At 41.8% G+C, this 26,277-nt stretch overlaps 1 protein-coding gene across 1 annotated transcript in view; it reads left to right on the top strand.

Annotated features, from left to right (window-relative positions):
* Window positions 1–26,277, top strand: part of Atp10a (ATPase phospholipid transporting 10A (putative)) — a 163,483-nt gene that overhangs the window by 67,366 nt on the left and 69,840 nt on the right. Inside the window, exon 2 of the mRNA XM_028785673.1 lies at window positions 10,841–11,045. Within this exon, the coding sequence (XP_028641506.1) occupies window positions 10,841–11,045 (205 nt within the window). The remainder of the gene's footprint in view (window positions 1–10,840; window positions 11,046–26,277) is intronic.

Genomic DNA, 26,277 nt, shown 5'->3' with positions numbered 1-26,277 from the left:
GGGGAGAGGGGAGGGGAGGGGAGGGGAGGGGAGGGGAGAGGAGAGGAGAGGAGAGGAGAGGAGAGAGGGAGATTGACTATTAGAATACAGTAGGCAAAACCAACAATTCTTTTGTTTTGTTTTGTTTTGTTTTGTTTTGTTTTGTTTTGTTTTGTTTTGTTTGAGACAGGGTTTCTCTGTGTAGCCCGGGCTGTCCTGGAACTCACTTTGTAGACCAGGCTGGCCTCAAACTCAGAAATCTGCCTGCCTCTGCCTCCCAAATGCTGGGATTAAAGGCGTGCGCCACCACTACCCAGCAAACCCAACAATTCTATAAAGAACAGAGAGGCATTTCCATTCACTAGGCGAAAAGATGGCTTAATAACTAGAGTGAAAAGGACTGGCTGTTCAGGAAAAATATGCTGGGTACTGCTGTCAAACGACAGAATATAGAATGTGCTCAATAGGTTTGTATGTTTAAAGACCTGGTCATCAGCTGATGGAACCTTTCCTAGGTGGAACCTCACTAAGGAAAGTGGGCTACTGTAGGGCAGGCCCTGAATGGTTTTAGTTCAGCCCCACTTTCTGTTTTTCCTCCCTGTGCACCCAGACTGTGGACATGATGTGGCCTGCCACCTCCCACATCTCACACTTCAGATCCTTTCCCCACCAAGATGGCTGTATCCTTTTCATGGATTTTTTTTTTTTAATTCCCTCCTTTCTTTAGCTGCTGCTTCTCAGATATTGATCACAACAAGAAAAATAGCATAGACCTTCAAGTTATAGCATAAAAATGAGTATCAGATGGTTGTAACATTTAAATATATTTAAGGAAAATTCTCTGTACTCAACCTCACAATAAAATAAACAAGGAAAACTAGGAAACACCAGATGCTTCTATAGTCCCTCCTGGAGACATCAAATGTATTTAATGGTCTACAAACGTAAAGCTATGAGTCACACCACAAGCACAAAGTTCAAGAAAAGTGTTGGGGGTGTGGGGTGGGGAGAAGTAGGAAAGATATCATAGTTTGATGGGAAAAATTTCCAAAGGGAACCAGACAGAGAAAGGTTTCTAGTTTACCTGTAACTGTTCCCACAGGTCAGGTGGTGAAGAAGGGAACTAAGCAAAACAGAAGTGAGGAGGTGTGCCAGTGAACTCTCAGGTCATGTGGATTTGGGTACCTAAGTGAGGTCCTGGCTAAGTGCCTGTGGATGGCAAGAACCTAGTGTGATTTTGAAAATTGCTTACTATCCAAAGAATGACCACTCTAGAAATGACCAAAAGTGTTTTAAAACCCACAGAGTTTGTATTCGAATCTTGATTCAGGTATCATTTTGCCTTGCTGGGCTGGTGTATTTCCTAGGAAAAAGTCATTTATTGTAGGTGTTCAATGTCACATTGGGATGCATAATTGTGCTCTTTAAAAAGTTCGGTCGGCCTTCTTCTTGGACTGGTAAACTTGGCCTGTTGGCCTGCTCCCAAAAAAGCCAAGGGGCTTCATGCCTGCTTGAGCTCTGCTGAGACATTCCATAAAGCTTTCTGACTTCACCTTGGAGGAGCCAGTATTTCCCATTATTTTAATTATTTTATTTTATTTATTTTTGTTTCTTTTGTTTGTTTGTTTGTTTGTTTATTTTGAGCTTAGTCTTGTCGGGTAGCCTAAGCTGGGCTCAGACTCAATAGCCTTGTGCCTCAGTTTCCCTTTGCTTGACTGTAGATTGTGTGTTCCATGCTCACTTTTTCTATTCGTATCGATGTATTGTCTTTAGGACACTTGTAATGGAAAGTAATTTAGGAAATGTGTTTTTCCTCTTCATTTTTACTCGCTTACTTTTAATTGGCATGCCAAAGTTACACCTATTTGTGGGGTATCATCTGATGCTTTGACAATGAACACTGTAACGTCCAGTCAGAAGGAGCATATGGATCTTGTCATTTAACTGTGTCTTCTTTGTGGTGAAAAGTTCAGTCCATTCTCCTAGCTTTCTTGAAGTGTATGTTATTGCTACCCAGAGTCATCCAGCTATGCAGTGCAAGACAGAATTCATTTCTCTTGTATAACTGAAACTTAGCACATATCTACCAAACCTCCCCACTGGCTTGTGTTGTCTACTGCCTTCTTCTCTGCCTCTCTGAGCTCTCTTCCCTTTCTCATCCTGGTGGTGTCTTTTGTTTGTTTGTTTGGTTGGTTGGTTGGTTTTTGTTGTTTTTCCCCCTTTTCTCTACTTCTGTGAGATCAACTTTTAACGACGTGAGATCAGAAAGTACATTTCATGCTGATAGTTTAGACAATGGTATTTTTAGTAGTTTTGGAAGGCTCGGTTCAGAAGAGCCACCCCCAGCGTCATCTTTCACTGCCTCTGATTTCATGTCAGCTTCTGAATCAGTTAGAACATGGTGCTGAAAGAGCAGATGTTTGAGCTGTGGTAGAAGGAAGAGCCATCCTGGGTGTTACATAACACATTTGGCTCAGGTTTCTGCTTCAGATTTTGCCCATTCTGTTTCAGTGATGAGTTCGCACCTACATGATTTTTAAAATATGTTGCTCCTGTAAATGTTTACTTAATAATTCATTTTCCAGAATATTTTTCTTGAGTGCTTCAATGCAACACCTTTCAATCAGGGCCAATTCTGATGCCCAGGAGGCTTTTGGCAATTTCCACAGCTGACTTCTCCAGTTAGGAGGAAGGGTGCTGGCATCTTTTCAATGTAAGAGTACTATTCAGTGTCCTGTAATATGAAGATACCTTTCTGCAGTCAATTACTACCTGGCTCACAGCTACTGGGTAGGACCAGGCAGTAATATGGCTAGTTTAAAGATAGCCTGGGCAACCCTGCCTATTATTAAGACCCTGTCACAAAATTAAGAAAAAAGGAAAAAAAGAAAAATATAGAAAGAGAGGCTATATCTCAGTTGTAGAATACCTGTTCAGTATGTGTGAGTCCTGGGCTCAATATCCAGTACTGGGAGTGGGAAGTGTAACAGAACTGCCCAGCTCAGAATGTCTGTGGTGTTGAAACTGTGAAACCCTTCAAAGCTCTTATCACTTATTCTGGGCTTCCTGTTTCCCTGTTTGTTGAGTAATGAGGGTATATAACATTTAGATAGCTTTAAAAGTGTAAATTTCTGTTTCTTTACGACTCTATCTCTTTATCTCTGGTTTTTTATTTCTCCATTTTCCTCTGGTAAACACAGGCACATGTGCATGTATACACATACTTGTCTGTCCATCATCTGAAAAACAAATCATACTTCCAATAGCAGGAAGCCATCTCACTACTTATTTCATGAGACTCTATAAACCAAGAGATCACAGACAAGGTTGAATTAGAGCAAAGACAGTTTTATCTGGGAGCAGATTAAGATTGCAAAATGGGAAATAGTGAGTATGTGCTTCATCAGGGTTAGCAGGTGAAGCCTGACGCTGATGAGGTGGTTGTACTTGCATATTCTATGGATCTCTGAAAACTCAGCATCTGGGATGAACCCAACTCTGCAGCAGTTTTCACATCCTGTAATGGATTGTTAGGTTCTGAAGTGTCTGTTGGTGGTCTATCTTCTCTCAGTAAATCTCTGTGACCCACTTGTGGCTTTTTGTAAGTATTTATTTCCTCTCCTCACATTCTGCAGTTGTTGGCTTGTATTTAATTAAAAAAAAATTTATATTTGCAGAAAGACTTGTTTTGTTTTCTTAATAAGTTCTATGACATACTCCCTCAGAGATCTGAAGGGCCATTCAGTTTCAGAGTGCTTGGGAGGCATCAGAGGAACTGATTTGAGTGGTGGGCTCCTTGTGCTTTTCATTTTCTGGGATGCATCTTCTGTGGACTGTACCTGATATTTTATCTTTAAATTTACTGGTCCATAATGCACTTTGAAGTATATAAACACATCTGACTGCTTATAAAACAAGACACATGGACACATCCAGGCATGCTTGGCCAACTGCGTTTCTTGTGGTTTAACAAATGTAACCACTTTAGTGGTAATAAGCCCCTATGTCTTAGCAGGATGTCTTAGCAGGAAATACAAGCTGACAGAGACCAGAAGCCAACATGTTGTCTATAAAAGACCTCTGCTGTTACATGGATTGTGATTAAATAGGATAAAGAGAAGACCCTAACCATGTAGTTATATTTTATATGATTATGTTGAAGTTGTACCTCTGTGTTTTATTTCATTGAAATCTTGTGAACAATTGCAGTGTCTTTCTCGTAAACAATGTGCCAGCTCTTGTTTTAATTCCATACCACAAATCAACTGTAACAGGTAACTCCTGGCTCATTTGTGGGGCTTCTGACCTTATTAGTTACAATGAAAACACTTGCTTCAAAGGCAGCATTGGGGAAAAGTCACACACATAGCAGCCTGCAAGGTGAAGTCCAGCTGTCAGGTGCCAGCAGAGGGTAAAGTGTGTAGGACCAGGGGAAAAGAGTTATGAGAAGTCTGTTGTGAAGAGGCAGGCTTGCTGGGAGACTGAACTAGCTTAGACTCCTCTTTTATAGATCAGGAAGCTGAGGCATTCAGAACCCAGAGCCTGGTTCTGGGGATGAGTCACATCTCAGAGGAGAGTGTGTTTGCACCTGGCTCTGTGACTGTAAGTGAAAAACTGGCCAGATGGGAGGCATCATTAGCAATAGTTGATCACTTCGAAGTCAGTGGCTTTGTAGAAGAATCATGTGAGAATATGTACCACATGGGACACAAACCTCAGGTCTGTGGCTTCTTCTGCAGTCAGGTTTGATTTGTCTAAGGAGGAAGCAGTGTTTAAAGCTGTCACTCAGGAAAAAGAACAGCTTTCTACCTCAGAGAGAACTCCATAGGGAAGCACCCAGAGTGGGAGGCCACAGCAGAACACTGTCCTATAACGGCAGCTCAGATGGTTCTGGAAACATATGGTCCAGGAATAATGGCTTATCTCTCAGTCTGCTCAGGCCTATTTAGGGCACATGTGCCAATTTGTAGCACAAACCATAACTTAGTGTCTTTTGGCCTTGGATGAGGTCCCTCTGATTGTTTACAAATGTGTAGGCAATTTGACAAAAAGAACTAGAGTTGCTATTCTGTGCCTCTCAAGCCCTTCGATGTTTGCTCCAGCTGTCTTTGTCTTTAGCATGCATAACAATATGCATTCTCAGACTACACCAGTCTCTGGCTGCACAATTTCAGATGGACAGGGGAGGTAGAGAGTTTCTTGTTTAGCATTTCCAAAGACATTCCTTCTTTAGGCCACCAGATCAGATCAGATCAGATCAGATCAGATGTATTTTTAAGGTCAAACTTTCACCATCATGAATCCCAGAGTGACCTGGGTTTGTGACAATGGACTGCTCAATCTCTTTAGAATCATTGTTGGAACCAAAAGAGAGTTTCCTACGATGCATATTGGAGATCGGACTATGAGTGACTTCATCTGGTGTGGAGGGAGCTGGGTTCACTTTTTGGTTGTAATTACTGCCAGGATTAAGATGATGGAGTCTCAGTACTGAGAGGACCTACGATATAAAGCATCTAGACCAGCTGGAGTTCACTATAGACCCCAAATAAAAGCACTGGTCACCCTGGAGTATCCATGGCCCTTGCCTAGAAGGCTGTTTCTGAAGAACAGTTGTGTCTCTCGAGAGACTAAACAGTCTGATGTATTTGAGTGCTGAGTAAGTCTCTGGGGAGATGAATGCACACCAGATGTTTGAAAAGATGACCCTCTGTGTTCAGGGGTGAGTTGCTGGGAGCTACAGTATCCAAAAGCTAGAGGATCTGGCAATTCCAGGCACACATTCCAGGACTGTTTTATAGCTGCAGTCCCTCAGCACGGAAGGATAAGGCAGGGTTTTTGTGCAGAATGCACAGCATTCTAGTCTCTTGCTTTCACTGCCAACAGGAGATGGGTAGGCACCATGGAACCCTATGCTCACCTTCCAAATGTGGGCATATTCCTCACCCATTTGGCTTCATTTGATGCTATAGTGCCTCTCAGCTTCCCACAATGTTGGCCGCACTGTCAACCTGCCTTTGGACTTTCATTGCTCTAGTCTGCTGCTGTCTGTTCTCTCAACACTCCCTAATCCTGTGATCAAGGCCTCTCTTCCCTCCAACCCCTGGCATCCTTCTGAGAACATGCATGGGTGTTTGTAGTCCCGTGTAATATTTATGGGCATTCTCGGAAGCATGGACAGCATGGCATTGCAAAAGCTCATGGCACTTTGTGCTGATAGCAGCAGTGTCGTTATGAAGAGGGACTAATTACCAAGTCAGAAGTGAGTTTGCTTTGTATTCTTACACTTTCCTGTGTAGCATAGAAAAACTCTTACAGATGAAACCATTACATTTACAAATTCAGAGATCATGCTGGACACAGGGATAGTGACAGTTTGAATAGTTACAATGACTATTCATGGACATGGAACAGCAATAGGCCACCAAGGTATCAACTGGTTGTGCAAAACACCAGATTCTGTCTTCATCTAACACACCAAACCAAAACAAATTCTTTATTCCTTTACTTCTGAGCGTAAATTGCCTATGTGTGAATCCTCTTGAGAGCAATTCGTTGAAGTAGAAGAGTAGACTTTTATTTTCTGTGTTAGTTACTGCTCTCATTCTTGAAATACACACCTGTTAAGAGCAATGTGAGGAAGAAAGGGTTGATTTTGCTCACTAATTGAGAGTATAGTCTTCTCGACATGAGGCATGAGGCGGCTGCTCACATTTCGTCCACAGTCAGAAAGTACAGAAACATGATTACTGGTTCTACTTTCTGAAGTTTTCAATTTATTTGGTTTATCACTACAGCCCACAGAATGGTGCCAGCCATACTCAAGGATAATCTTTTCATATCAGTTAAACATCTCTAGAAATGCCTCCATTGACACTCCTAGAGGCTTGTCTTCCTGGGTCATTCAAAACCCAGTCATATTGACAATGGAAGTGGACCATCTCTCATTTTTTCTTATAGTTTCCTCCATATTCGTTCCATTCTAGAAGTAAACCTTCTCTTTTGAGAGATAAATAAATGCACAGTAGAGACCCTTCTCACCATGAAGACACTGGGGAGCCAGGAGAATTATATGCTAAGTGGGAATCATGATATATACATTTCTAATTAATGCTTAAATCTTGAATTTATGAAGAACCACAAAGGAGTAATATCAGTTTCCTTTCCTAAAATAAAAGTACTTTTTAGCTGGATAAAGCAATTACTTTAAATTCTACATTACTTTTAATAGTCTTAGAAACATGATTTCTATAAATAAAGTAGTTTCAGCCAAGCTTAAACCAATGATGAAAATAGTGAATTAAGAGATCATGTTTTCTTTTTTCCTTTAAGTGAAATTGGTCATTCTAATTCCTACACAAGTTTCCTTCAGCCCTGGAGTGTCTATGAAAGACAAATATGGTTCAGGCGACATCAGAAGGCAATGTGTGCTGGATTGTAAAGGGTTAGCAACTTTCCTCCTGAAGAAAACTGCAGAGTCCCTCATTTCTGTTTAACATCTTCACTTTCTAGCTGAGCAAACAGAGGCTGAAAGGTGATGTCACAGGGATACAGGTGATTTATGGCTTACTGACCAGGTAACAGTTCTACCCCATTCTGAGGGTGGCAGGGTATTTGCCTTGCTTGAAAGGACTTGCTTATGCTTGTAGCCTTAGGCATCACTCCTTTAAGCATAAGACATTCTTTTACTATTTTCTTCTTTGTTTCTAATTTTTATTATCATACTTCTTATTTTTTTTTTTAGAATTTTATACATGAGTCTTACATTTATTTAATTTCCACTCCACCTTCTCTTCTGCCAACTCTTCCTGTGACCCCTCAAATTCATGATCTCTTCTTCATTACTGTTACACACACACACACACACACACACACACACACAAACAACAAACCACTGACTCCATTTAGTGTTGCTCCTGTGTTCATGTGTTTAGGGATGGTTACTTGGGATTGGAGGATAACCTATCAGGGAGCACACCACTGGAGAAAATTGAATTTCTCTTTCAGTTGTCACTGATTGCTTGTAGCTCTTGTGAGATTCCTCCCATCTTCATCAGCACACCCACTGCAGTGGTCATTTTGTAGGTCTTGCTTAGGCATCCATGTTGAAAAGATATAACAGGTGCCAATTTCCTTGTCATGTCCAGATAACACTGTTTTGCTGCAGGTATCTTGATCCTCTGACTTACACAATATTTCCACCTCCTTTCCAATATGCCTTGAGCCTTATATGTAAAGATTGCTTTGTAAACATATCAGTTGGGGCTGAACATACCGCAGTCACTTATCCTGTGCAGTCTGATGAGTTATGCATTCTGTAATGGTCTCCATTTGTTCTCTGTAATGGTCTCTATTTGTTGTAAAAAGAAGCTTCTTTAAAATGAGGAGTGAGAGCTACACTTATCTGTAGGTATAACAGTAAGTATTTAGAATAGTTAGAAAGGAAATTGGTTTAAAAAAGAGGCAGAAAGTTATCCTCTAGGGCAGCGATTCTCAATCTCAAACCTATTGAGGGAGAAGTTGAAGGACCTTTAACAGGGGTCATCACTTAAGACCATCAGAAGACATATTTATATTACGTTTTATAATAGTAGCAAAATTATAGTTATGAATTTTTTTGCTTCAGGGTCACCACAACATGAAGAACTATATTAAAGGGTTACAGCATTAGGAAGGTTGAGAACCACTGGTCTAGGTTCTGTGACCCCTCCAGCCATTGGTAGTTGTTAAGTCTCAAGAACCACACATATTTTCTCTCTCATAATTGCACTCTGAACTCTTCTGGGGTTGACAGTTTTTTTGTTAGTCCCCTCTTGAATCTTGAGTGGTGAACCCAGCTAACAGAAGAACCGGTTGTCATTCCTTTGGAGTGACCATGATTTATGATGTGTGACTACATCCCACCTCATGCTTCATGGTTGAACACTGTCAAGTCCCTTTGTTTATATGTCATTTCACCCTCTGGTGAACCACACTTCCTTTTCATGAGGTAGTTCATTCTCAGGCATGGACATTGTAAAACTACGTGCTGGCCATATTTCTTGTTTAGTGCTTGGTATATATAGACTATAGAGCTGCCTGGTGAGAGAAGAGGGGAAAAGAAGAAGGGAGAAAGTGGAGTAGGAGGAAGAGAAAGCAGAGAGGTAGCGGGGAGGCTGGAGGGTCCTGGCCTTGGTGTCAGAGTTAGAGATGACAAATGTTGGTTTTATGGCTGCATGATAAAAATCACAAATAGAAGCTGCTAAACACCATACAAACATGATCTCACCACACTTTCTATGACCAGCAGGGATTAGCCAGAGTGTCTGCTCTGAGTCTTGCCAGGCAGAGGTACCAGCTATCCTCCTATAGGAGGTTCCAAGGCTTCTGCATTCAGGAGAAGGTATTCTTGCCCACCTCTTCTCATTGGTTAGGTCTGGTCTATAATTAGAACGACCCCACAAATCCCCATTGTAAGTGACTACAAGGTGCGACACTGATTAATTCTCCCACCAAATAAAGAACTGCTGGTTTTTTTTCAAGACTGTCTCTGCCACAAAAACCAGTTTATCTCCAGTCCTTGAAGCCCTTTCACATGACAACTTGGTGGTGATGGAGTGTCACTTCTATGTGCTATCTCATAGCTACCCATTTCTGGGTGGGATGGAGAAGGGCACAGAGAATTTTAGTGTGGTCAGTGGGCCATACAGTTCCCTGACTAAACATAGTAAGTCTACATGATCATAATACTGGACACAAATGGAAGCTCATTTTGTTGTCTGGGGTGTATGGTCAACTACACAGACTTGATTGTTACAGCCCACAAGATACTCTCTTGTGGTTGTGTGTCTCTTTGCATTTATATTCCAGGATAGAAGCTACACTTAAATCTTGTTTTATAATGGCCAGTGCTGTACTTTGTGCATAGTTGGTTTGGTGGATCTTGACGTAGTAGACCATAAGAAAATAGAAGCTTTAAATGGAAGAAGAGCCAGGAGAGGTGGTGTGTACTTGCAGTTCCAGCTGCTTGAGTTTCTGGGGTAGTCCAGAAACTTTTGGCCAGAAGTTTGAGGCCAGCTTGGGCAACACAGCTTCTGTATCAAGAAACAGTGACACAGACTGAGAAAGAAGAGAAGAGAGAGACAGGGAAGGGATGCACAGAAGAAGCCGAAGGTCACACCTGTAGCAGACAGTCCTTGAAATCTGTGGGGATTTCCTCAAATCCAGTGTGGAATTTAAGGCAGCTGAAAGTATTCACAGCCAGCTTTCTACACTCTATATTTAAAATCCAAGAAACTGTTAAAAGTGACATTTGTGTTGGATTAGAAGTTTGCTTTTCCAGTGGTCATATGAGTGATATAGTGAGCATATTCTGAAAGTTACAGAGGTTGCTGACTGATGTCATGGGTTTCTTCTTGACTCAGTGGGGGGATGGATCTGATCTTGTGAATTGTGACATTGTTCAGATTGTTCAGAGATCACTTCCCAGCCTCACACAAGAGCTCGAAGACCACCTAATGTCTTGTTAAAGAAGTGCAACCTTATTTCTCGGCGTTTAAACATTTTCAATTATGTTCTTTTTATTTCTGGCGAATAAACATAACATAACGACTGTCATTACAATTAAGTTACATTTCTGAAATTAAAAAAAAAAGTGGCACATAACAAAATCTGCCATTGTAACTATTTTAAGTGTAAAATTTGGTAGCATTAATGATGCTGTCCATTCTGGCCATTTCAAATAGAGTGACATGCATTTATAACCTTAACTTTTTACTGTGAAAAAGTAGATATAATTTTTAAATGACTCTCAAGTACTCATCGGCCAAATTTAGCATAGTTTGATCTTGTCAACCATGTTAACCATAGTCTCTCTCACTAGGGAAGAGAAGAAATATGTGAATCGATACTGGAAAGAAATCCGAGTGGGTGACTTTGTCCGTCTTTGCTGCAATGAAATCATACCTGCGGACATTTTGCTGCTGTCATCCAGTGACCCTGATGGGTTGTGCCACATCGAGACTGCTAACCTGGATGGAGAGACCAACCTGAAGCGGCGACAAGTGGTCCGTGGCTTCTCGGAGCTTGTAAGTGGTCTGCATTCTCAGAGCACCTCAGGCATCAGTGTCTCCTGAGAGCCTCTCTCATTGAGCTGGACCAATTTTCCTACTAACCAAGAGTGTGATAGCCCTTCTTCCTGCCTAAACCTATGTTTAATCTGATCCTGTGGGGATACAGCTTTTTCTGACTGTGATTTCCAGTATACACTTAATGAGTTTCTCAGAATGATGTTTAGTTTTTGAAAAATTGTCAGTAAACATTCTGAAACAGTCCACGTTTACTGAGTCATTGTGCTAGGTCACCAAATGGCAGCATAGCAGAGTCATGGCCTGTTCCCATGTAGGTTGGGAACATTATCTCCTCAAAGGCTCTGTTCAGTTTAGCCTCAGGGCTTCCAAAGTTGAGCTCTGCCTCAGATGTGTTAACCAACAGCTAAGAATGGGGTTGAGTGGGGAGTAGGAAAGGAGGGATTACCCACAAACAAGCTAAGAATCCCCAAGGGATTTCCCCACAGGTGTTCTTAAGAAAGGATTGCCCCTTTTAAGTCTGTAAAGGGACATCCAGTGCTAACACTGGGTGAAATAATGAGACTCAAGGCCCCAGACATCGGAAGTGTCTAAAAGGAAGTGAGAAAACCTCCTCCTGGTCATACGTACTCTATCTCACATTGCTTGTCTGAGTCACTCCTTCAGGTCTGGCCATTGCATGTACTGAGGATGCTTTGAAAGGTAGTCAAAGGAAGTGAGTCCTGGATTTAAAGGAGATATCATTGGAGATTTCTCCTGCCGCATGGCGTCATCCTATCTACCTCTCTAGTAGACAGGGCTTAGAAACATTGTCCGTGGGGCTGGTTTTAGCAACTGGCATTGTTTGATAGTTTATGGATCTGAGGGAAGGCACCACAGGCATTGTGGATGAAGTGATTCCTTGATCAGGATTGCTGAGGGTCTGGTAGCCGTGCCTCCGACTCTTGCAATGTCTTGAAGTTTACTTCACTCACCATCGCTGGCAGAGATACCACTTCACACTCTGAGAAGGCCTCAAAGGGAGACTAATGCTGAGACCTGTGGCAGGAATGTTTGAACCAGCTCCCTCCATGGATGTCACTTCATTACAAGCCTTTGCCTTAGTCTTCTGCTCTTTCTTTTTTCATTACAATTTCCTCACTCATATTTGACTAAGAAACAAAAAGCAAAAACAACAACAGCAACAACAAAAAAGCCTCTCTGATTTTCTGCCAAATATGTTTTATGAAACCGTAGACATAAAATTTAAAAATTATTATATTGTAATGGTGCATGTTTATAATCAGGGCTTATGGAAACTGAGGCAGGAGATGGAAAGCTCAAAGCCCAGGTGGGCCATGTAAGGAGACATTATTAAAAACAAAATAACCATGAAAAACTTAATGTATGTGTATAAACATATATAGAGTACTACATAAGTACATATATACACACACCCCATATGCACATACACATACCAGTGAAAAATACACAATCATCTGTTTAAGTGGAGCACTTTCACGCAAGTACAGGAAATCTACCAAGCCTGTTTGTTCAGGGCTCCTCAATGCAGTTTCTGACCTTGCCTGATCATTATACTTTCCTAAATTTGGTAGTTGTGTGGGTCCACATACAGGGCACTGTGTTAAGTCTTGGCAGTAAATCAGGCTTGTGTCTGAGTTTTTCTACCTGGGCCACTGTGTCCTAGAACATGAAACCCCTGCCTTCTCTCCAGGAGACAAGTAGATGATACATGGGGAACTAACACTATGCAGCAATGACAGGTGCAAAGGACACAAGTCCCCTTCCAGTTTTCAGTGTCTCACCAGGAGGCAGGAAGAGGTGGGATCGGGTACAAAGAGCAGCACAGAAGTACTACAGTGTGTAGAGGGTGAGGCAGACCTAAGTGAACAGGCATGAGTATCTGAGGTTGAGGGAAAGATGATGAAATGCAGAGGCAAGGGTATAGTATTCATGTTTAACATACTGGCAAGGATGGTCACCAGACTGCTTCCTTAGCCAACTCCAAAGAACTTACTCATCTCATGTCTTTTATTCTTCAACTTCTGAACTCACCTAAACCCCTCTTACTTCTGGGGCAGCAGCTGCAACATTTTGTAGCTCCATCATGCTTTGTATAAACAAGTCAGGTGTAAGTGGGATGCTTAAGATTCAAAGTTGGTATGATAATTAATCTTTTTAATTTGATGGGATAGAGAATCTCCATGGAAACAAATCATTGGGATGTCTGTGAGGAATTATGTGGTTCACTGAAGTGAGAGATCCACCTTAACTGTGGGCGACACCATCCCACGGCCTGGGATTCTGGACCAAATAGAATGGAGAAAGCAAGCCCAGCACAGGCATCCATCATGATCCACTTCCTGATTCCGGATGTCGTGTTTGTGACTAAGCTGCTTCACATGTCTGCCGTCATGATGGCCGTGACTGCCATGGTAGGCTGTATCTGTGGAAGTGCAGAAATAAACCCTCAAGCTGCTGTCTGTCATGTGCTTGTCACAGGAGGAAAACTACCTAATACAGAAGGTTGTTCTCCATCACCCTCTGGGGAGACTTGAGGAAGCAAATAGAACTGAGTCATAATCTAGTCAAATTGGGTCAAATTAACTATTTAGATACCCGACTTTTTAGTAACAGTTTCTTGGACAGCAGCAAAATTCTTCAAGATGTACTTTGGTTTTCATATGGATGCATTTTTTTCATTTTCATAATTACTGTTTATACACTATAATTTTGAAATTTAAGTATTTTGTTTATTGAAAGTAAAAAGTCATAAATCTTTGTGTTTAAATGCCCAGCAACTGACAAGACAAGCCTCTCAAAGCAGTATTACAATGCAAGTTCTCTTTATTTAAGTGTTTGTTTTTTGCTTGCTTGTTTGTTTTGTTTTCTTTTTAAAACATAGAAAGATGCCGGGCAGTGGTGGCACACGCCTTTAATCCCAGCACTTGGGAGGCAGAGGCAGGCGGATTTCTGAGTTTGAGGCCAGCCTGGTCTACAGAGTGAGTTCCAGGACAGCCAGGACTACACAGAGAAACCCTGTCTCAAAAAACCAAAAAAAAAAAAGAAAGATGAAGAATGGACCAGATCTTGATTTATATAAGAATCAAATATTTTACCCATTGGATAGATATTAAATTGGAAGGAGTAGACTGCAGAAAAACTTAAATTAGAAGGGGTTTTATGTTTGTATTTCTTTAATAACCAATGACCTTGCTGTTTCCACATGGGATGAGTGTGTCATCAGAGTCTAGTCAGGAGACAAGTTATACATGATTGCATCAGAAAAACTCTATCAAGGATTTTTATGTGTTCTTGTGGTGCTAGTCATGAAGCACAGAATGCCTGTCTCATTGACCAGCTATTCTGCCTCGGAGCAAAAACTCCAGCGCACATGGGAAGCAAACGTGAAGTGAGATAAGCAGCAAAGACTGATAGGTAGAGGAGTGGCTGCTGCAAGCCACAGGTCTAAGATAAAACACAGGCTACTCAGGGGACTTCCATAGCCTATGGCGGTGGGGGAGGGCTAATGCGGAACTGTACTTTTGGAACTTACTGGAAGTCTACCGCAGAGGATCACAGAGAGTTGCTGAGCTTAGATACCAAGAAACCCTCTGATCATTGGCCACTGAGGAGGCTACACTCTGTGTTCCTGAGATGGACATTCCTGACAGCTGCAATGGGCCATAATGAAGACAGCCAGATGCTTTCTAGACAGTGGCACCAAGGAGCTCTACCTAGCCTTTGAGTATGAGAGGCAAGGTGAGGTTGTATGGAGAAGCAACCTAGCCCACAGAAGTTTTTATGTTTCATTACCTTGAAACAGATCATGAAAAAGTGTGGCTAAGTGACTTAAAGTTCCCTCTCTCCCACCTTCTCCCCCCCCCCTCACACACACACACACACACACACACACACACACACACACACACACACACCCCAGGATTTAGTCATTTACTCCTCCACCTTCCACCAGCGCCCTCTACTGACAATGTAGAATTTAGCACCTCTCCTACACACTCATACATTTTGGATGAAGTGTTCATCTGTTTTGACTGTAAAAAAAAGAGATCCACCAGCTGATGCTTCTGTTAGGGCCTAAAACTGGAGAAAGTGCCCATCTTCAGCAGTCAAGGGATGTTTCTAGAAAGAGGAGCTTGAAGGTATCTGAAGGTTAGAAGGGATGTTAAGATACTAGCTCTCTGTTGCAGTCACACAGAACTACACACACCCTGAGGTGGAAATGTGTTTGTTTAATGGAGATGATTGAATAAAACTGAACATAGTTGAGGGGCCATAGGATGGGTAGGAGGTGATGGTCGTGCCCCACCCAGACCTAATATAAGGATGAGGGACCAGACTGGGCAGATGGCTCCATCATCAAGCTCTGTCAGAGGAAGCTTGGAGTTTTTGACTTAAAGAGAAATGTTTGGTTTAAAGCTTGGAGTTTACTGATAGCATCCAAGAACCCAGAAAGGATTCCCACTGCTAAAAATTACATTCAGATTTGTGCATCACATTTGTTATGTTCTCTTATAGTGCCTTTGCAATTGAGATCCAGTAAACTTTATTTTTAAAATTTTACATATTCTAAAAAATGAATTCTGTGAAATAATGATCATCCCACGGTGTTACCAGTGTGAGAAATAAATAAGGCAAATGCAGAAATTCTGCCTACTATGTTTCAAACTGCTTGACTGGGTGGAGCTGGAGCAAGCAGGTGCTGTCTAAACCATCACGGAGGGGTCAGAAGCATTCAGGTTTTCTCTGGGGTTCATTAACCATTCACCCAGACATGCAGGCCTGGCCTGAAGCTGTGTCAACTCCACTGAAACCCAGGGAAGAAGTTTAGCTCACCTGTAATAGTTGCATATACAGCAGCTCTACAGAATAAGGTATTCTCTAAATATCCCAAGTCATATACAACTCTACAAATTTTGATTCATGTCAACAAATATCTATTGAGCATCAGCAAGGCATCAAAGCTGCATTAATCAACACTAGAAGCATTTTCTTCTTCATCAAAGCTGCATTAATCAACACTAGAAGCATTTTCTTCTTCTGGTGTTCATATCATCTATGTAAGGAAGTGAATCCCATGGAAGGTTGAAGTGATAAGCGGTAGGTGGAAATATCAAAACAGAAGTAGGGTCATGAAACACGGAGGTGAGATTGGAGTTTCAGATGATGGTGGGAAGCTGAGGGCAGGGCAGTCCAGAGGCTGCTACTATTGGAGAAGAGCCCTCTATGAGTGGTTTCTTTGTCAGTTGATTTACTGAAGGTATGCATGCTGATGGTTTTTCTTCAGTCGATCTGTCCCAATTGATACTGTTTCTGTTTATAAGTGGGTGTGAATCTATATGTTTTTGTGTGTGTCTGTACACAAGAAAGTGTGTATATGAGTATGTACAAATATTTTGTATTACTTTTTGTATTTTAGCATTATAGACAGGACCTGATTACGTAGCTCAGGTTGACTTCAAGCTTCTTCCTGCTTTAGTTTTATTTAGTGCTGGAATTACAGGCATGTGGCAGCACATCTGACTTGTATTACTTTTAAATTTACAGAACAATAAGTAATCTTTTCTTTACTGATAACATTGTGTTCTGGAAACAGTGGGTCTCTCAGATAATGTTCTGAGGAACAGTATCCAATCTTGTCCTTGACATGGCTGTGAATGCAAGCTTTAGGTCAGTGTGACCAGATTGCCCACCCTCTACAGAGTGGACTAAATAACACTCTGCTTTTTGTTGAAGGGGCCCTTCCTGATGTCATTTGTCTCCCAGTTGTTTTGTGAGCAGAGAGCCCTATAGGCAGAGACTTCTCTAAGTCCACAGAACATAGCAGGGACCAGCTCACTATATTTTAGTTATAGCCATTGTTTCTGAGGTCTACCAGTGTGGTAGCCGTTGTTTCTGAGGTCTCACATGGTTTGTTTAGTTTGCCTCCCAGAGAAAAGCTATGGTTTAGTTCTTGTGACGAGAGTGAGTCTTGGAGTGTCACCCATCCACAGGTAGAGGAGAGGAGATGGGAGCTGTGAGATGGGGATGTGAACCAGACCTTACAAGGCATGAAACTAACTTCAAAAAAAGCTGTCACCTACGCAGGTGTGGATAGAATCATGGTATCTGACAAGATCAAACTGGGATTCAATAGTGAGATGAATTCCGAGCCTTCCACTTTATGCTAATGAATGACTCATGTGCTGAAGAGTGACTCAAGGGCCCTTTGAGAATCTTAACTAATCTGAGACTGGGAGAAAACCAAACTTCTCTAACCTGTCAGATTCAGTAAAGCAATTTTTTGTCACTCATACTGAAGTGTACTTGTCAGAATGCCTTACTCCCCATTGTTCCTCACCTACTAAAGGCCAAGAAATGTGGGTGTCACTGACTCTGATGACAAATGACCTCCCATAAGCTTCAAAATCAGTTACTTAGGGACATCAAGAGAAAGATCTATGGGTTGGGAATTAGCCCAGGGCCCTTTAAAGATATTCTCTGTCTCTGTCTTTCTTTTTATCTCTGTCTATCTGTCTGTTTCTCCATCTTTATCTGTTTCTTTCTGTGTCTCTGTCTCTCCCCGTCTCTCTCTGTGTCTCTGTCTCTCTCTGTCTGTGTCCCACCCCCCTCTCTCACTTGTGGACGCTTAGGGTTTATAAAGCCCTGAGATCAACAGCCAGTAGTTCAATTTGCTTCCCACTCCAAAGATTCAATTAAGCAAATGTTGAATTTAAACTTTGTCTTTGAGTTAAAAGAACAAACAGTTCTTGTTTACCTGGAGTGACTGACTTTCATCAGTGGCACCTGTCATGGGCTGTAAGTAAGCTTTTCATTGTGTTGTGAGAAAGGCTAACTGAGGTCAACTTCAAAGGCTTACAGATCTAGGTTTGTTTTGGACAAAACATCAAATAGTTGGTTGGTTTGCTCATCCGGCCTTTATCAAGTATGAGGAGCCTTGACCACTAGGCAGGAAATTCTCCAGAGTAGACTCTGAAGCCTTGGCTCAGGAGACCCTGTGTACTGTGGGCTGTTGTCATTTCACTTAGAAAGACTGGAAAGGGATTATGCAAGGTCAGATTCTAAGACTAAAATCAGCCTGTCTGTCCTAGCATCAAAATTCAAAGGTCTGCCACTTTTGAGGGGTGAAGAGCAGGAAAGAGAATCTGGAGTTCACTTATCCTCAACAACATAGTGAGTTTGAGGCTAGCCTGGGCTTCTTGTCTTTCACTGAAACAGATGCTTGAGATAACCAACTGATGAGACAAACAAGCTTATTTGAGTCATCATTTGGGAGGGATTGGTCCACGACCTGTGGGTTCAGAAGCTGCACTGGGAGCACAGACTGAGCAAACTCCCTCACCTGTGGCCAGAAAGAGAAGGGGGAGAAGAGGAGGTCAGTGGTCCCACTGTTCCCTAGTGACTTCTCCCAACTGGCCCAATGTCTTAGAGATTCTATCAGGTTCCAATGACATCACACAGGAGACTGCTTTAATATTTAGGGACTACTTACAGTCTACACTGGGACATCTTCTGGTAAAGTGGCAAGATACCTTCACCCTCTAGCAGTGCCAGCTATACTCCCTTCACCCACTGTATGCTGCACCCTTTCCCAAGTGTGCACTGACATTTTAATTGTTTGTTTGTTTTTTTTTTTTTTGGTTTTTCGAGACAGGGTTTCTCTGTGTAGCCCTGGCTGTCCTGGAACTCCCTCTGTAGATCAGGCTGGCCTCGAACTCAGAAATCTGCCTGTCTCTGCCTCCCAAGTGCTGGGATTAAAGGCGTGCGCCACCACCACCCGGCTAATTTTTTTTTTAATTATACTGAAAATAGACTTAATCATACAATATATCCAAATTATGGTTTTGCTTCCCCCTACTTCTCCCAGTTCATTCCCATCTTCCCTCCACCCAGACCCATTCCTTCTCTGTCTCTTGATATCCTTATATAAAGAACAATAATAAAATACAACAAGCTAAAACAAAACAAACAAGTCAGGGTAGTGCAAAACAAAAGGGGGAGAAAAAGCCAAAGAAAAAGCACAAGAAGATGGAGAGACACATGTTTACATACAAAGGAATCCCATGAAAACACAAAATGGGAAGCTAAAACATACACATGCAAAGGACCTAAAAGGTTTTTTGTTTGTTTGTTTGTTTGTTTGTTTGTTTTAAAAATGCCCTGTCTCAACATCATGAGACAAAGACTTCCAAAGATGCCACTGAATTCATTTCATTTTGTGTTGGCCATCTACTTCTGGGCATGGGGCCTGTCCTTAAGAGTGTTTTGTTTTTTCAGTGAGACTTCCTTTGAGAAAAACTAAATTTTCCTTTGCTTTTGGGTTGGAGATAGCTTTTGGGTCAATAATGTTTTCAGCTCTAGGAGCCCATCTGGCACAGCCCGTGCAGGCCCTGTGCTGCCACAGTCTCTGAGTTTTTATGCGCACCCCTTGTGTTGTGTTTAGAAGGACTTGTTTCCTTGTTCTCTATCCGCTCTGGCTCACACACTTTCCACTTCCTCTTCCACAGAGTTCTCTGAGCCTTGAGGGAAGGGATTTCTTGGAGACATCCCATTTTATGTGGAGTATTTCAAGGTCTCTCATTCTCTGCATATTTTCTGGCTGTGGGTTTCTGTATTTGTTCCCATTTGTGAAAGAAGAAAGCTTCTCTGGTGATAGCTGTGCAAGGCACTATTCTATGAGTATAGCAGACTGTCACTAGGAGTCATTTTATTGCTGTGTTCCTTTCGTTTTCCCCTAGAGCCCTGACCTAGTTAGTCTCAGATTCTTGACTATCACAGCAGCAGTGGATGTGGGTTTTATAGAATGGGCTTTGACTCCAATCAGATATTTGTTCAGTAGTCCCACAACCTTTGCATTACTATTGTCCCAGTGTATCTTGCTGCAGGACACCATTTTAGATTAAAGGGTCTGTACCTGGGTTGGTGCTTATACTTCTCTCTTTGTGGTGTACAGAGTACCTTCCAGTACCACCAACACTAGCCCATGACTTCTCCATATTCAATGAGTTATGTAGGTTTTGATCAATACGACCTTACTGTCAGTTTGTGGAGAGCCACAAAGTCGTCTTGGCAATAACCTGGGTTTTCTGGGGATTCCCATGGGACTCCATTAGCCAACAACTCAATTAGATGTACCCAAGTCCAGACTGGAAACTTCTTTTGTTAATGGTTCATGTCCAGCTGGGCTCGGTCTCCCCTCTTGTTTGGTGATAGCCTTTCAATTTCCTTTATACATGTATATACTCGAGGAAGCATCTACTATATTAGGTTTCTCTATGACCCCTCATATGGCCCTTAGTTTTAGCATCCCTCCCTGTATTTGCTCTCTTGCTCCCTCTTTCTCCTCCTATTCCCCATCCCCCCCATATGCAAGTCCATACTTAACTGTCTATTCTATTTCCTCAGAAGATCCATCCCTCCCCTCTACTTCCTTACTCTCTATATAACATTGGTGATTATTTGGATCGTAGCTTGTTTATCAATTACTTAACAACTAAAATCCATATATAGGAGAATTCATACCATGTTTGTCTTTCTGAGTCTGGGTTACCTCATTCAGGATGATTTTTCTAGTAACATGTATTTACCCATGAATTTCATAATTTAATTTTTTAACAGCTGAGTGTAATAGTCCCTTGTGTAAATGTACCTCATTTTCTTTATCCATTCATCTGTTGATGGACATCAAGTTTTCTTCCAGTTTCTAGCTATTATGATGAGAGCCAGAAAAACTTACAAAATAACAAAAAAAAACCCCAAATAACAAACAAACAAACAAACAAACAAACAAACAAACCATGGATGAGCAAGTGTCTTTGTGATAGAATGAAGGCTCCTTTGCGTATATACTGAAGAGTAGTATGACTGGATCTTGAGGTAGATCCATTCCTAGCTGTCTGGGGAACCCCCAGACTGATTTCTCTAGTTGCTGTACAACTTTGTATTCCCATTAGGAATGGATGAATATTCCCCTTACTCCACATCACTGCCTGCATGACTTGCTATTTGTTTTATTGATCTTGGTTTTTCTGACTAGGGTAAGATGAACTCTCAAAGATGTTGATTTTCCATTCCCTGATGACCAAGGATGCTGACCATTTCCTTAAGCGTTTCTCAGTCGTTTGAGTTTCTTCTTTTGAGATTTCTGTTTAGATACATATACTATTTTTAAATTTGGTTATTTGTTTTCTTGGTGGTCAGGTTTTTTCTTTTGAATTCTTTGTATATTTTAGATATTGGTCCCTGTAGGAGTTGGAGTTGGAAAGATTTGTAGCCTGCACATTGTCTGAATGATGCTGTCCTATGTTGTGCAGAAGATTTTTAGTTTCATGAATGCATTAATTGTTGATCTGAGTACATATGCTAATATAATTCTGCTCAGGAAGTCTTTTCCTGTGCCAATGAGTTCAAGACTATTCTACACTTTATCTTCTCTCAGATTTATTGTGTCTGGACATTTTGAGGTCTTTGATCTATTTGGAGTTGAGTTTTGTGATAAGTATCAGGCTATTTGGATTTTTCTACATGCAGACAACCAGTTTGATTAGCACCATTTGTTAAAAATGCTGTTTTCTTTTCAGTGTGTATTTCTGGCTTCTTTATATAAAAGGTGTCCATAGGTCTGTGAATTTCTGGGTCTTCACTTCAACTTCACTGATCAATGTATCTGTTTTTGTGCCAATACCATGCTGGTTTTTTTAGTATAGCTTGGTATTATAGTTTGAGGTCAGAGATGGTTTTCCTGGAGTGCTACTCTGATAGAAACAGCAAGAAGTGCCCTGTGCTGCCCAGGTCTACTAGGCTTTCCAAAATTATGGCCTTATGGAACCTGAGTGGTGTCAACTCTTCCAACATAAACTAAGCACATAGAAACTCACCCCTTAAATCTTAACAGAAAATGTCCAAAAGAATGAAGGAGAAAGGCAGCTTGTGTCTTGTCAAGAGAAAGTGATGCCTCATGTGGTGGTGTGGATGATACTGGCAGTTCATATCTCAGCTCCTGGACCTCAGAAACTAGCACTGCCCACTCATCTCTGCTCTTTTTCAGTTTCAGTCTGGAGGAGACACCTGCTGACGTGTGTCAGCTGCCAGGTCTAAGAGTCATTATAGCTGTAGTCATGGCAGAGTAGTTGAGGTCTCCTACGGACATGCTTTTAGAGCACTAAAAGCAAGAATTACACATTCTGGTTAAACCAGAATTTATTTTTTAGAGTTCTGGAGATTTGAAGTTAGGGGTCAAGACCCAGTGCTTGGTAGGGTTGTTTTTTTTTTTTTTCTGAGTTTCTCGCTTCAGCTTGTGGGTAGCCATTTCTTTACTGTCTTCACAGGCTCTTTCCTCTGTGACCTCATCTCCTGTCTTTATAAGGAGACAGTCATAATGAGTCAGGGCCCACTCTAATACTCCATTTTAACTCACATCTTCAAAGGCTTGATCCATGCAAACAGTCATGTTTGGTAGTTCTACATAGGACTTTGTAAAGGGCACAATTCAACTGTCAGAGTATATTTTCAGAGGGGAAATTTACTCCGTGTGCAGTGTCACTTTGGTCATCTCCATGAACTCTCAGAGCTCTTTCTGGCTTACTCTGCTCCCAGAGGTAGAAGCCTGTTCTTGACAAATTTCTGGCTGGAAATGTCAGCAGTGGAGGAGAACATTGGCTCAGTAATATATAGCTACATTCTCCCAGAAAGCTGACTGTAATTATTGTACTAATTACTAAAACCTGTGAATGACAGGGCATCAGAAGGAACCAGAATCTATGGTGGAACAATTTTCAGAACTTGTGCTAGAAGGATTTATTTATTTATTTATTTATTTATTTATTTATTTATTTAGTGTACTTAGAAATGTGTCAAATTTCAAGTATTAGTTGCCAAGAGAAAAAAATCTTTTTACCAAGTACTTTCTGTAGAAATAATGAAAGAACATCTTTTAACCCCTGGCTGAAATCTACTTTTGATTATAGAGTTTCCAGTGGAAGACTAATTCCCACTGGAAGAGAGTGATGTGTTTTCCTAGTTGGTGTTTGTTTTACATTATAAAAGGAGCCAGGCCTTGGTTTGCTTTGTTCCCACATTTGTTACTGAAAAAATATCACGCAAAGACCTGTTGAGAGTCAGTTTAGAATCTTGACCTGATGTTGGAGGTAGGCAGGGTGCTGCTGAGCTCGAGGAGTGGGGCACAGCTATGGCTTGGGCACCTGTCCCACTGTCCCATTATAAGCCTGTATTTCTAAGACTACATCTGTGAAGTAAGAACATTAGAAAGCATGAGTACTGTTTTCAGCAAAAGGAACAATTTTCCTTTGATTACACTGTATGACCACAGTTAACTGTGGGGAAGGTTTAATTCTGACCTCTCTCCACTCTACTGGCCTGTGACTTGTCTGACAGCGTTTTATTAATGGCCTAGTCACTTCTCGATCAAGCTCAGTCCTGCGTCTGGAGTCTCACTCACACTATGTTCAGGGACACTTTGCCTGTAATGGTGGCCTCTGTTTGCTCATACATACCAGCTACTGCTAGTGGGATCAGAACCTGATCCCCAGCAGGACCCAGAAGGCTCCTTGACTACATGTAGCAAACAGGGATAGACATTCTGACCCATTATTATCAGGTGGGTCACATCCTGAGGTTTCTTTGGGTTCTAAAGGGTCCATGCTTCAGGCACTGTGTGGTTGCTTCCTTGTTTTACAAGCAAGGGGCTAGGTTTAGACTCTCACCTTTTAGAGTCTCACTGTTTAGTCACACAGCAAACCCAGCATTGAGGCATGAGCCTTCTGCTTCCTACCTGTGTTATTTCATGTAAGTATGTATGTATGTATGTAATTATATTATATTATATTATATTATATTATATTATATTATATTATATTATAACCTGCTGTGTCTGGTCTGTCCTGTACTTTGAACACAGCAGCTTGATTCCTCAGTTGCCTTCCCAAGAGTGCTACATCATGCTATGTAGTCTGTCTCTGCAGTCAGCCCATGTTTTGCTGCAGCTGCTGCAAGAATGTCATGAATAAATAATAGCACTGACCTTAGAACTCTGGCTCAAGAATTTCAGTAGAAAGAGGCACTTTGAGCTCTCTGGTGAAATAAAAGAATGAATCCCTAGACCAGAGCAGAGCAAGTTATTTGATTACCCTGCACAAAGGTGAGTGTAGTAAGCTGCAGAAGAGAAAAGCCTGTCTAAGGGGAAGCCGTGCATGCCAAGAATCTAGGAAGAGCAAAATGTCTATGCATATACATTTCTTTACACACAATACAATACTATGGGGCTCACTTAGGGGCCATTGATTTGAAAAGGAGTCTGCATTAACTTAAAATATTGACAAAACCTTCACTAGATTATTTCTGAAATATTTTTCTATGGTTCATGCATTGTGACTTGATGCCTCACTAAGTGACAGCTCTGATCCCCAGTCTAGCTGTTCTCCCAGAGGTTTGGCAGAGGCATTGTGACCCTTTTCGATTAAGCACACACAGTGAGCTCCAGGACTGCAGAATAGTGTGGCCTGGGCTCCAGGAGTCTGCTTCCCTGACAGATGTGGGAACTAGACCTCCTTCCTAATACACATGGGGCAGGGGTCATAAGGAGACTCCTTGAGGTTGAAGGGGATTGGATGGTTGAGGTACTCCATGTGGCCTGTGTACAGCATGTTACATATTCAGTAAAGATAGAGGTCACTGACAGTTGGGCAGACTAGGATGGGAAGTAGCTGAAAAGACCTACAGTATACCAGAGCCCACACTGAACAGTGGCATGTACTGGGGAATCTTTGGAATGTGTGGTGATGTGGCTGTGGCATGGAGAAAGAGATAGCCCTTGTTGCACATTTTGTTTCCCACTTTCATTTTTACCTAGACTAGGAAGTGGATAGAGCAGGGCAGGGTGGGTTGGGGGAGTAGGAGCATCTGGAAGCAGGCTAACATGACCAGTGTCTACACATAGCTCTTAAAGGTTTCTTCCCTGTCTCAAATTAGTAGAGCACTTTAGATTGTCAGGCCCTATAGGAGAAATGGATAAAAACAAAAATCAAAGGCCAAACTCTTTTTGCTTGAGGTAAGAAACCTGAGTTGTTAGGCAGAACTGAAGCAGACTAAAGCCTTCTTATGCTGCTGAGACCAAAATATCAAGAAACAAGAGGCCTTGAGCTCCTGGACTACACTTAACACCACAGAGGCTTCTTTGCAGAATGTCTCACTCTTAAGTGTTTAGCACTGAACACCCAATTCTCTTGTTCATAGCAGTAAGAAGAAAGTCTGTGGTTCTCAGGGTAGAGGAGCTGCGCCAGTTAATTAGATATCTGCTGCGGCAGCCCTGGCCCTTATATTGTGCATGTAAGGCCACACCCTCTGTGGCTTGTGACTGCTTGTCTTTCTTCCTCTTCCAGTTGGCTCACTGGAAGAGCATGGAAAGGAAAGTATTGATAGAGCCTATGGAGGAGCCTGGTTGGATGGCACTTGAAGTTACGTGAGCTGGTACAGTATGCTGTGAGCTCTGTCTCCTGCATCGACTATGTTTTGATCCAGAGAAGTGCTTTGATCTCTCTGGGCCTCTGTTTTAATACATGCAAAATGGGGCTCTCATGTTTGTGTCACTTATACTGAACACATTATTTGTGAGTATTAAGCATTCCTGTCATGGAAGCACCATTTTACAAAGGAGCTGCCCACTGACTGCCACAAAGAGAGCAAATTTGAACTTGTAGGTAAAGTGACAGATAGGTTAAAAAAGGATCTACTCTATCAGTGAACATCACCATCTGTGTGGCAGGTTGTGCTGCTTGTAACAAAGGGACTTCTCAGTCCATGAAGCAAAAGTAGAGTCTCACAAGTCTAGGTATTGGATGAGACCTGGCCAGGGCTGTGGATCCTTGTTCAGTAGGACTTTCGAGCAGGAGATTGTTGAATCACAGTGGACCTTCGCTTGCTTAGGAATCCATGAATGTCTTGGCTCCTGTGCACAGGGCAGGACAGCATGTTTGCAGTGAGGGTCATGTTGACAGATATGGGTTCCATGTTTATTGCCCTGTTTTCTAGACACTAGTGAAATAGCCATCCCTCTGTTTTTGCCTTCCTGTTCCTTCCGTAATTCACTAAGATACTTTTGCGCGCGCGCGCGCACACACACACACACACACACACACACACACACAGAGAGAGAGAGAGAGAGAGAGAGAGAGAGAGAGAGAGAGAGAGAGAGAGA

The sequence above is a fragment of the Grammomys surdaster genome, unplaced genomic scaffold, assembly GCF_004785775.1.
Source record: "Grammomys surdaster isolate TR1022 unplaced genomic scaffold, NIH_TR_1.0 125311, whole genome shotgun sequence".
Classification (NCBI taxonomy): domain Eukaryota; kingdom Metazoa; phylum Chordata; class Mammalia; order Rodentia; family Muridae; genus Grammomys; species Grammomys surdaster.
The sequence above is the reverse complement of the archived record's forward strand: the minus strand, read 5'-3'. Positions and strand labels throughout refer to the sequence as shown.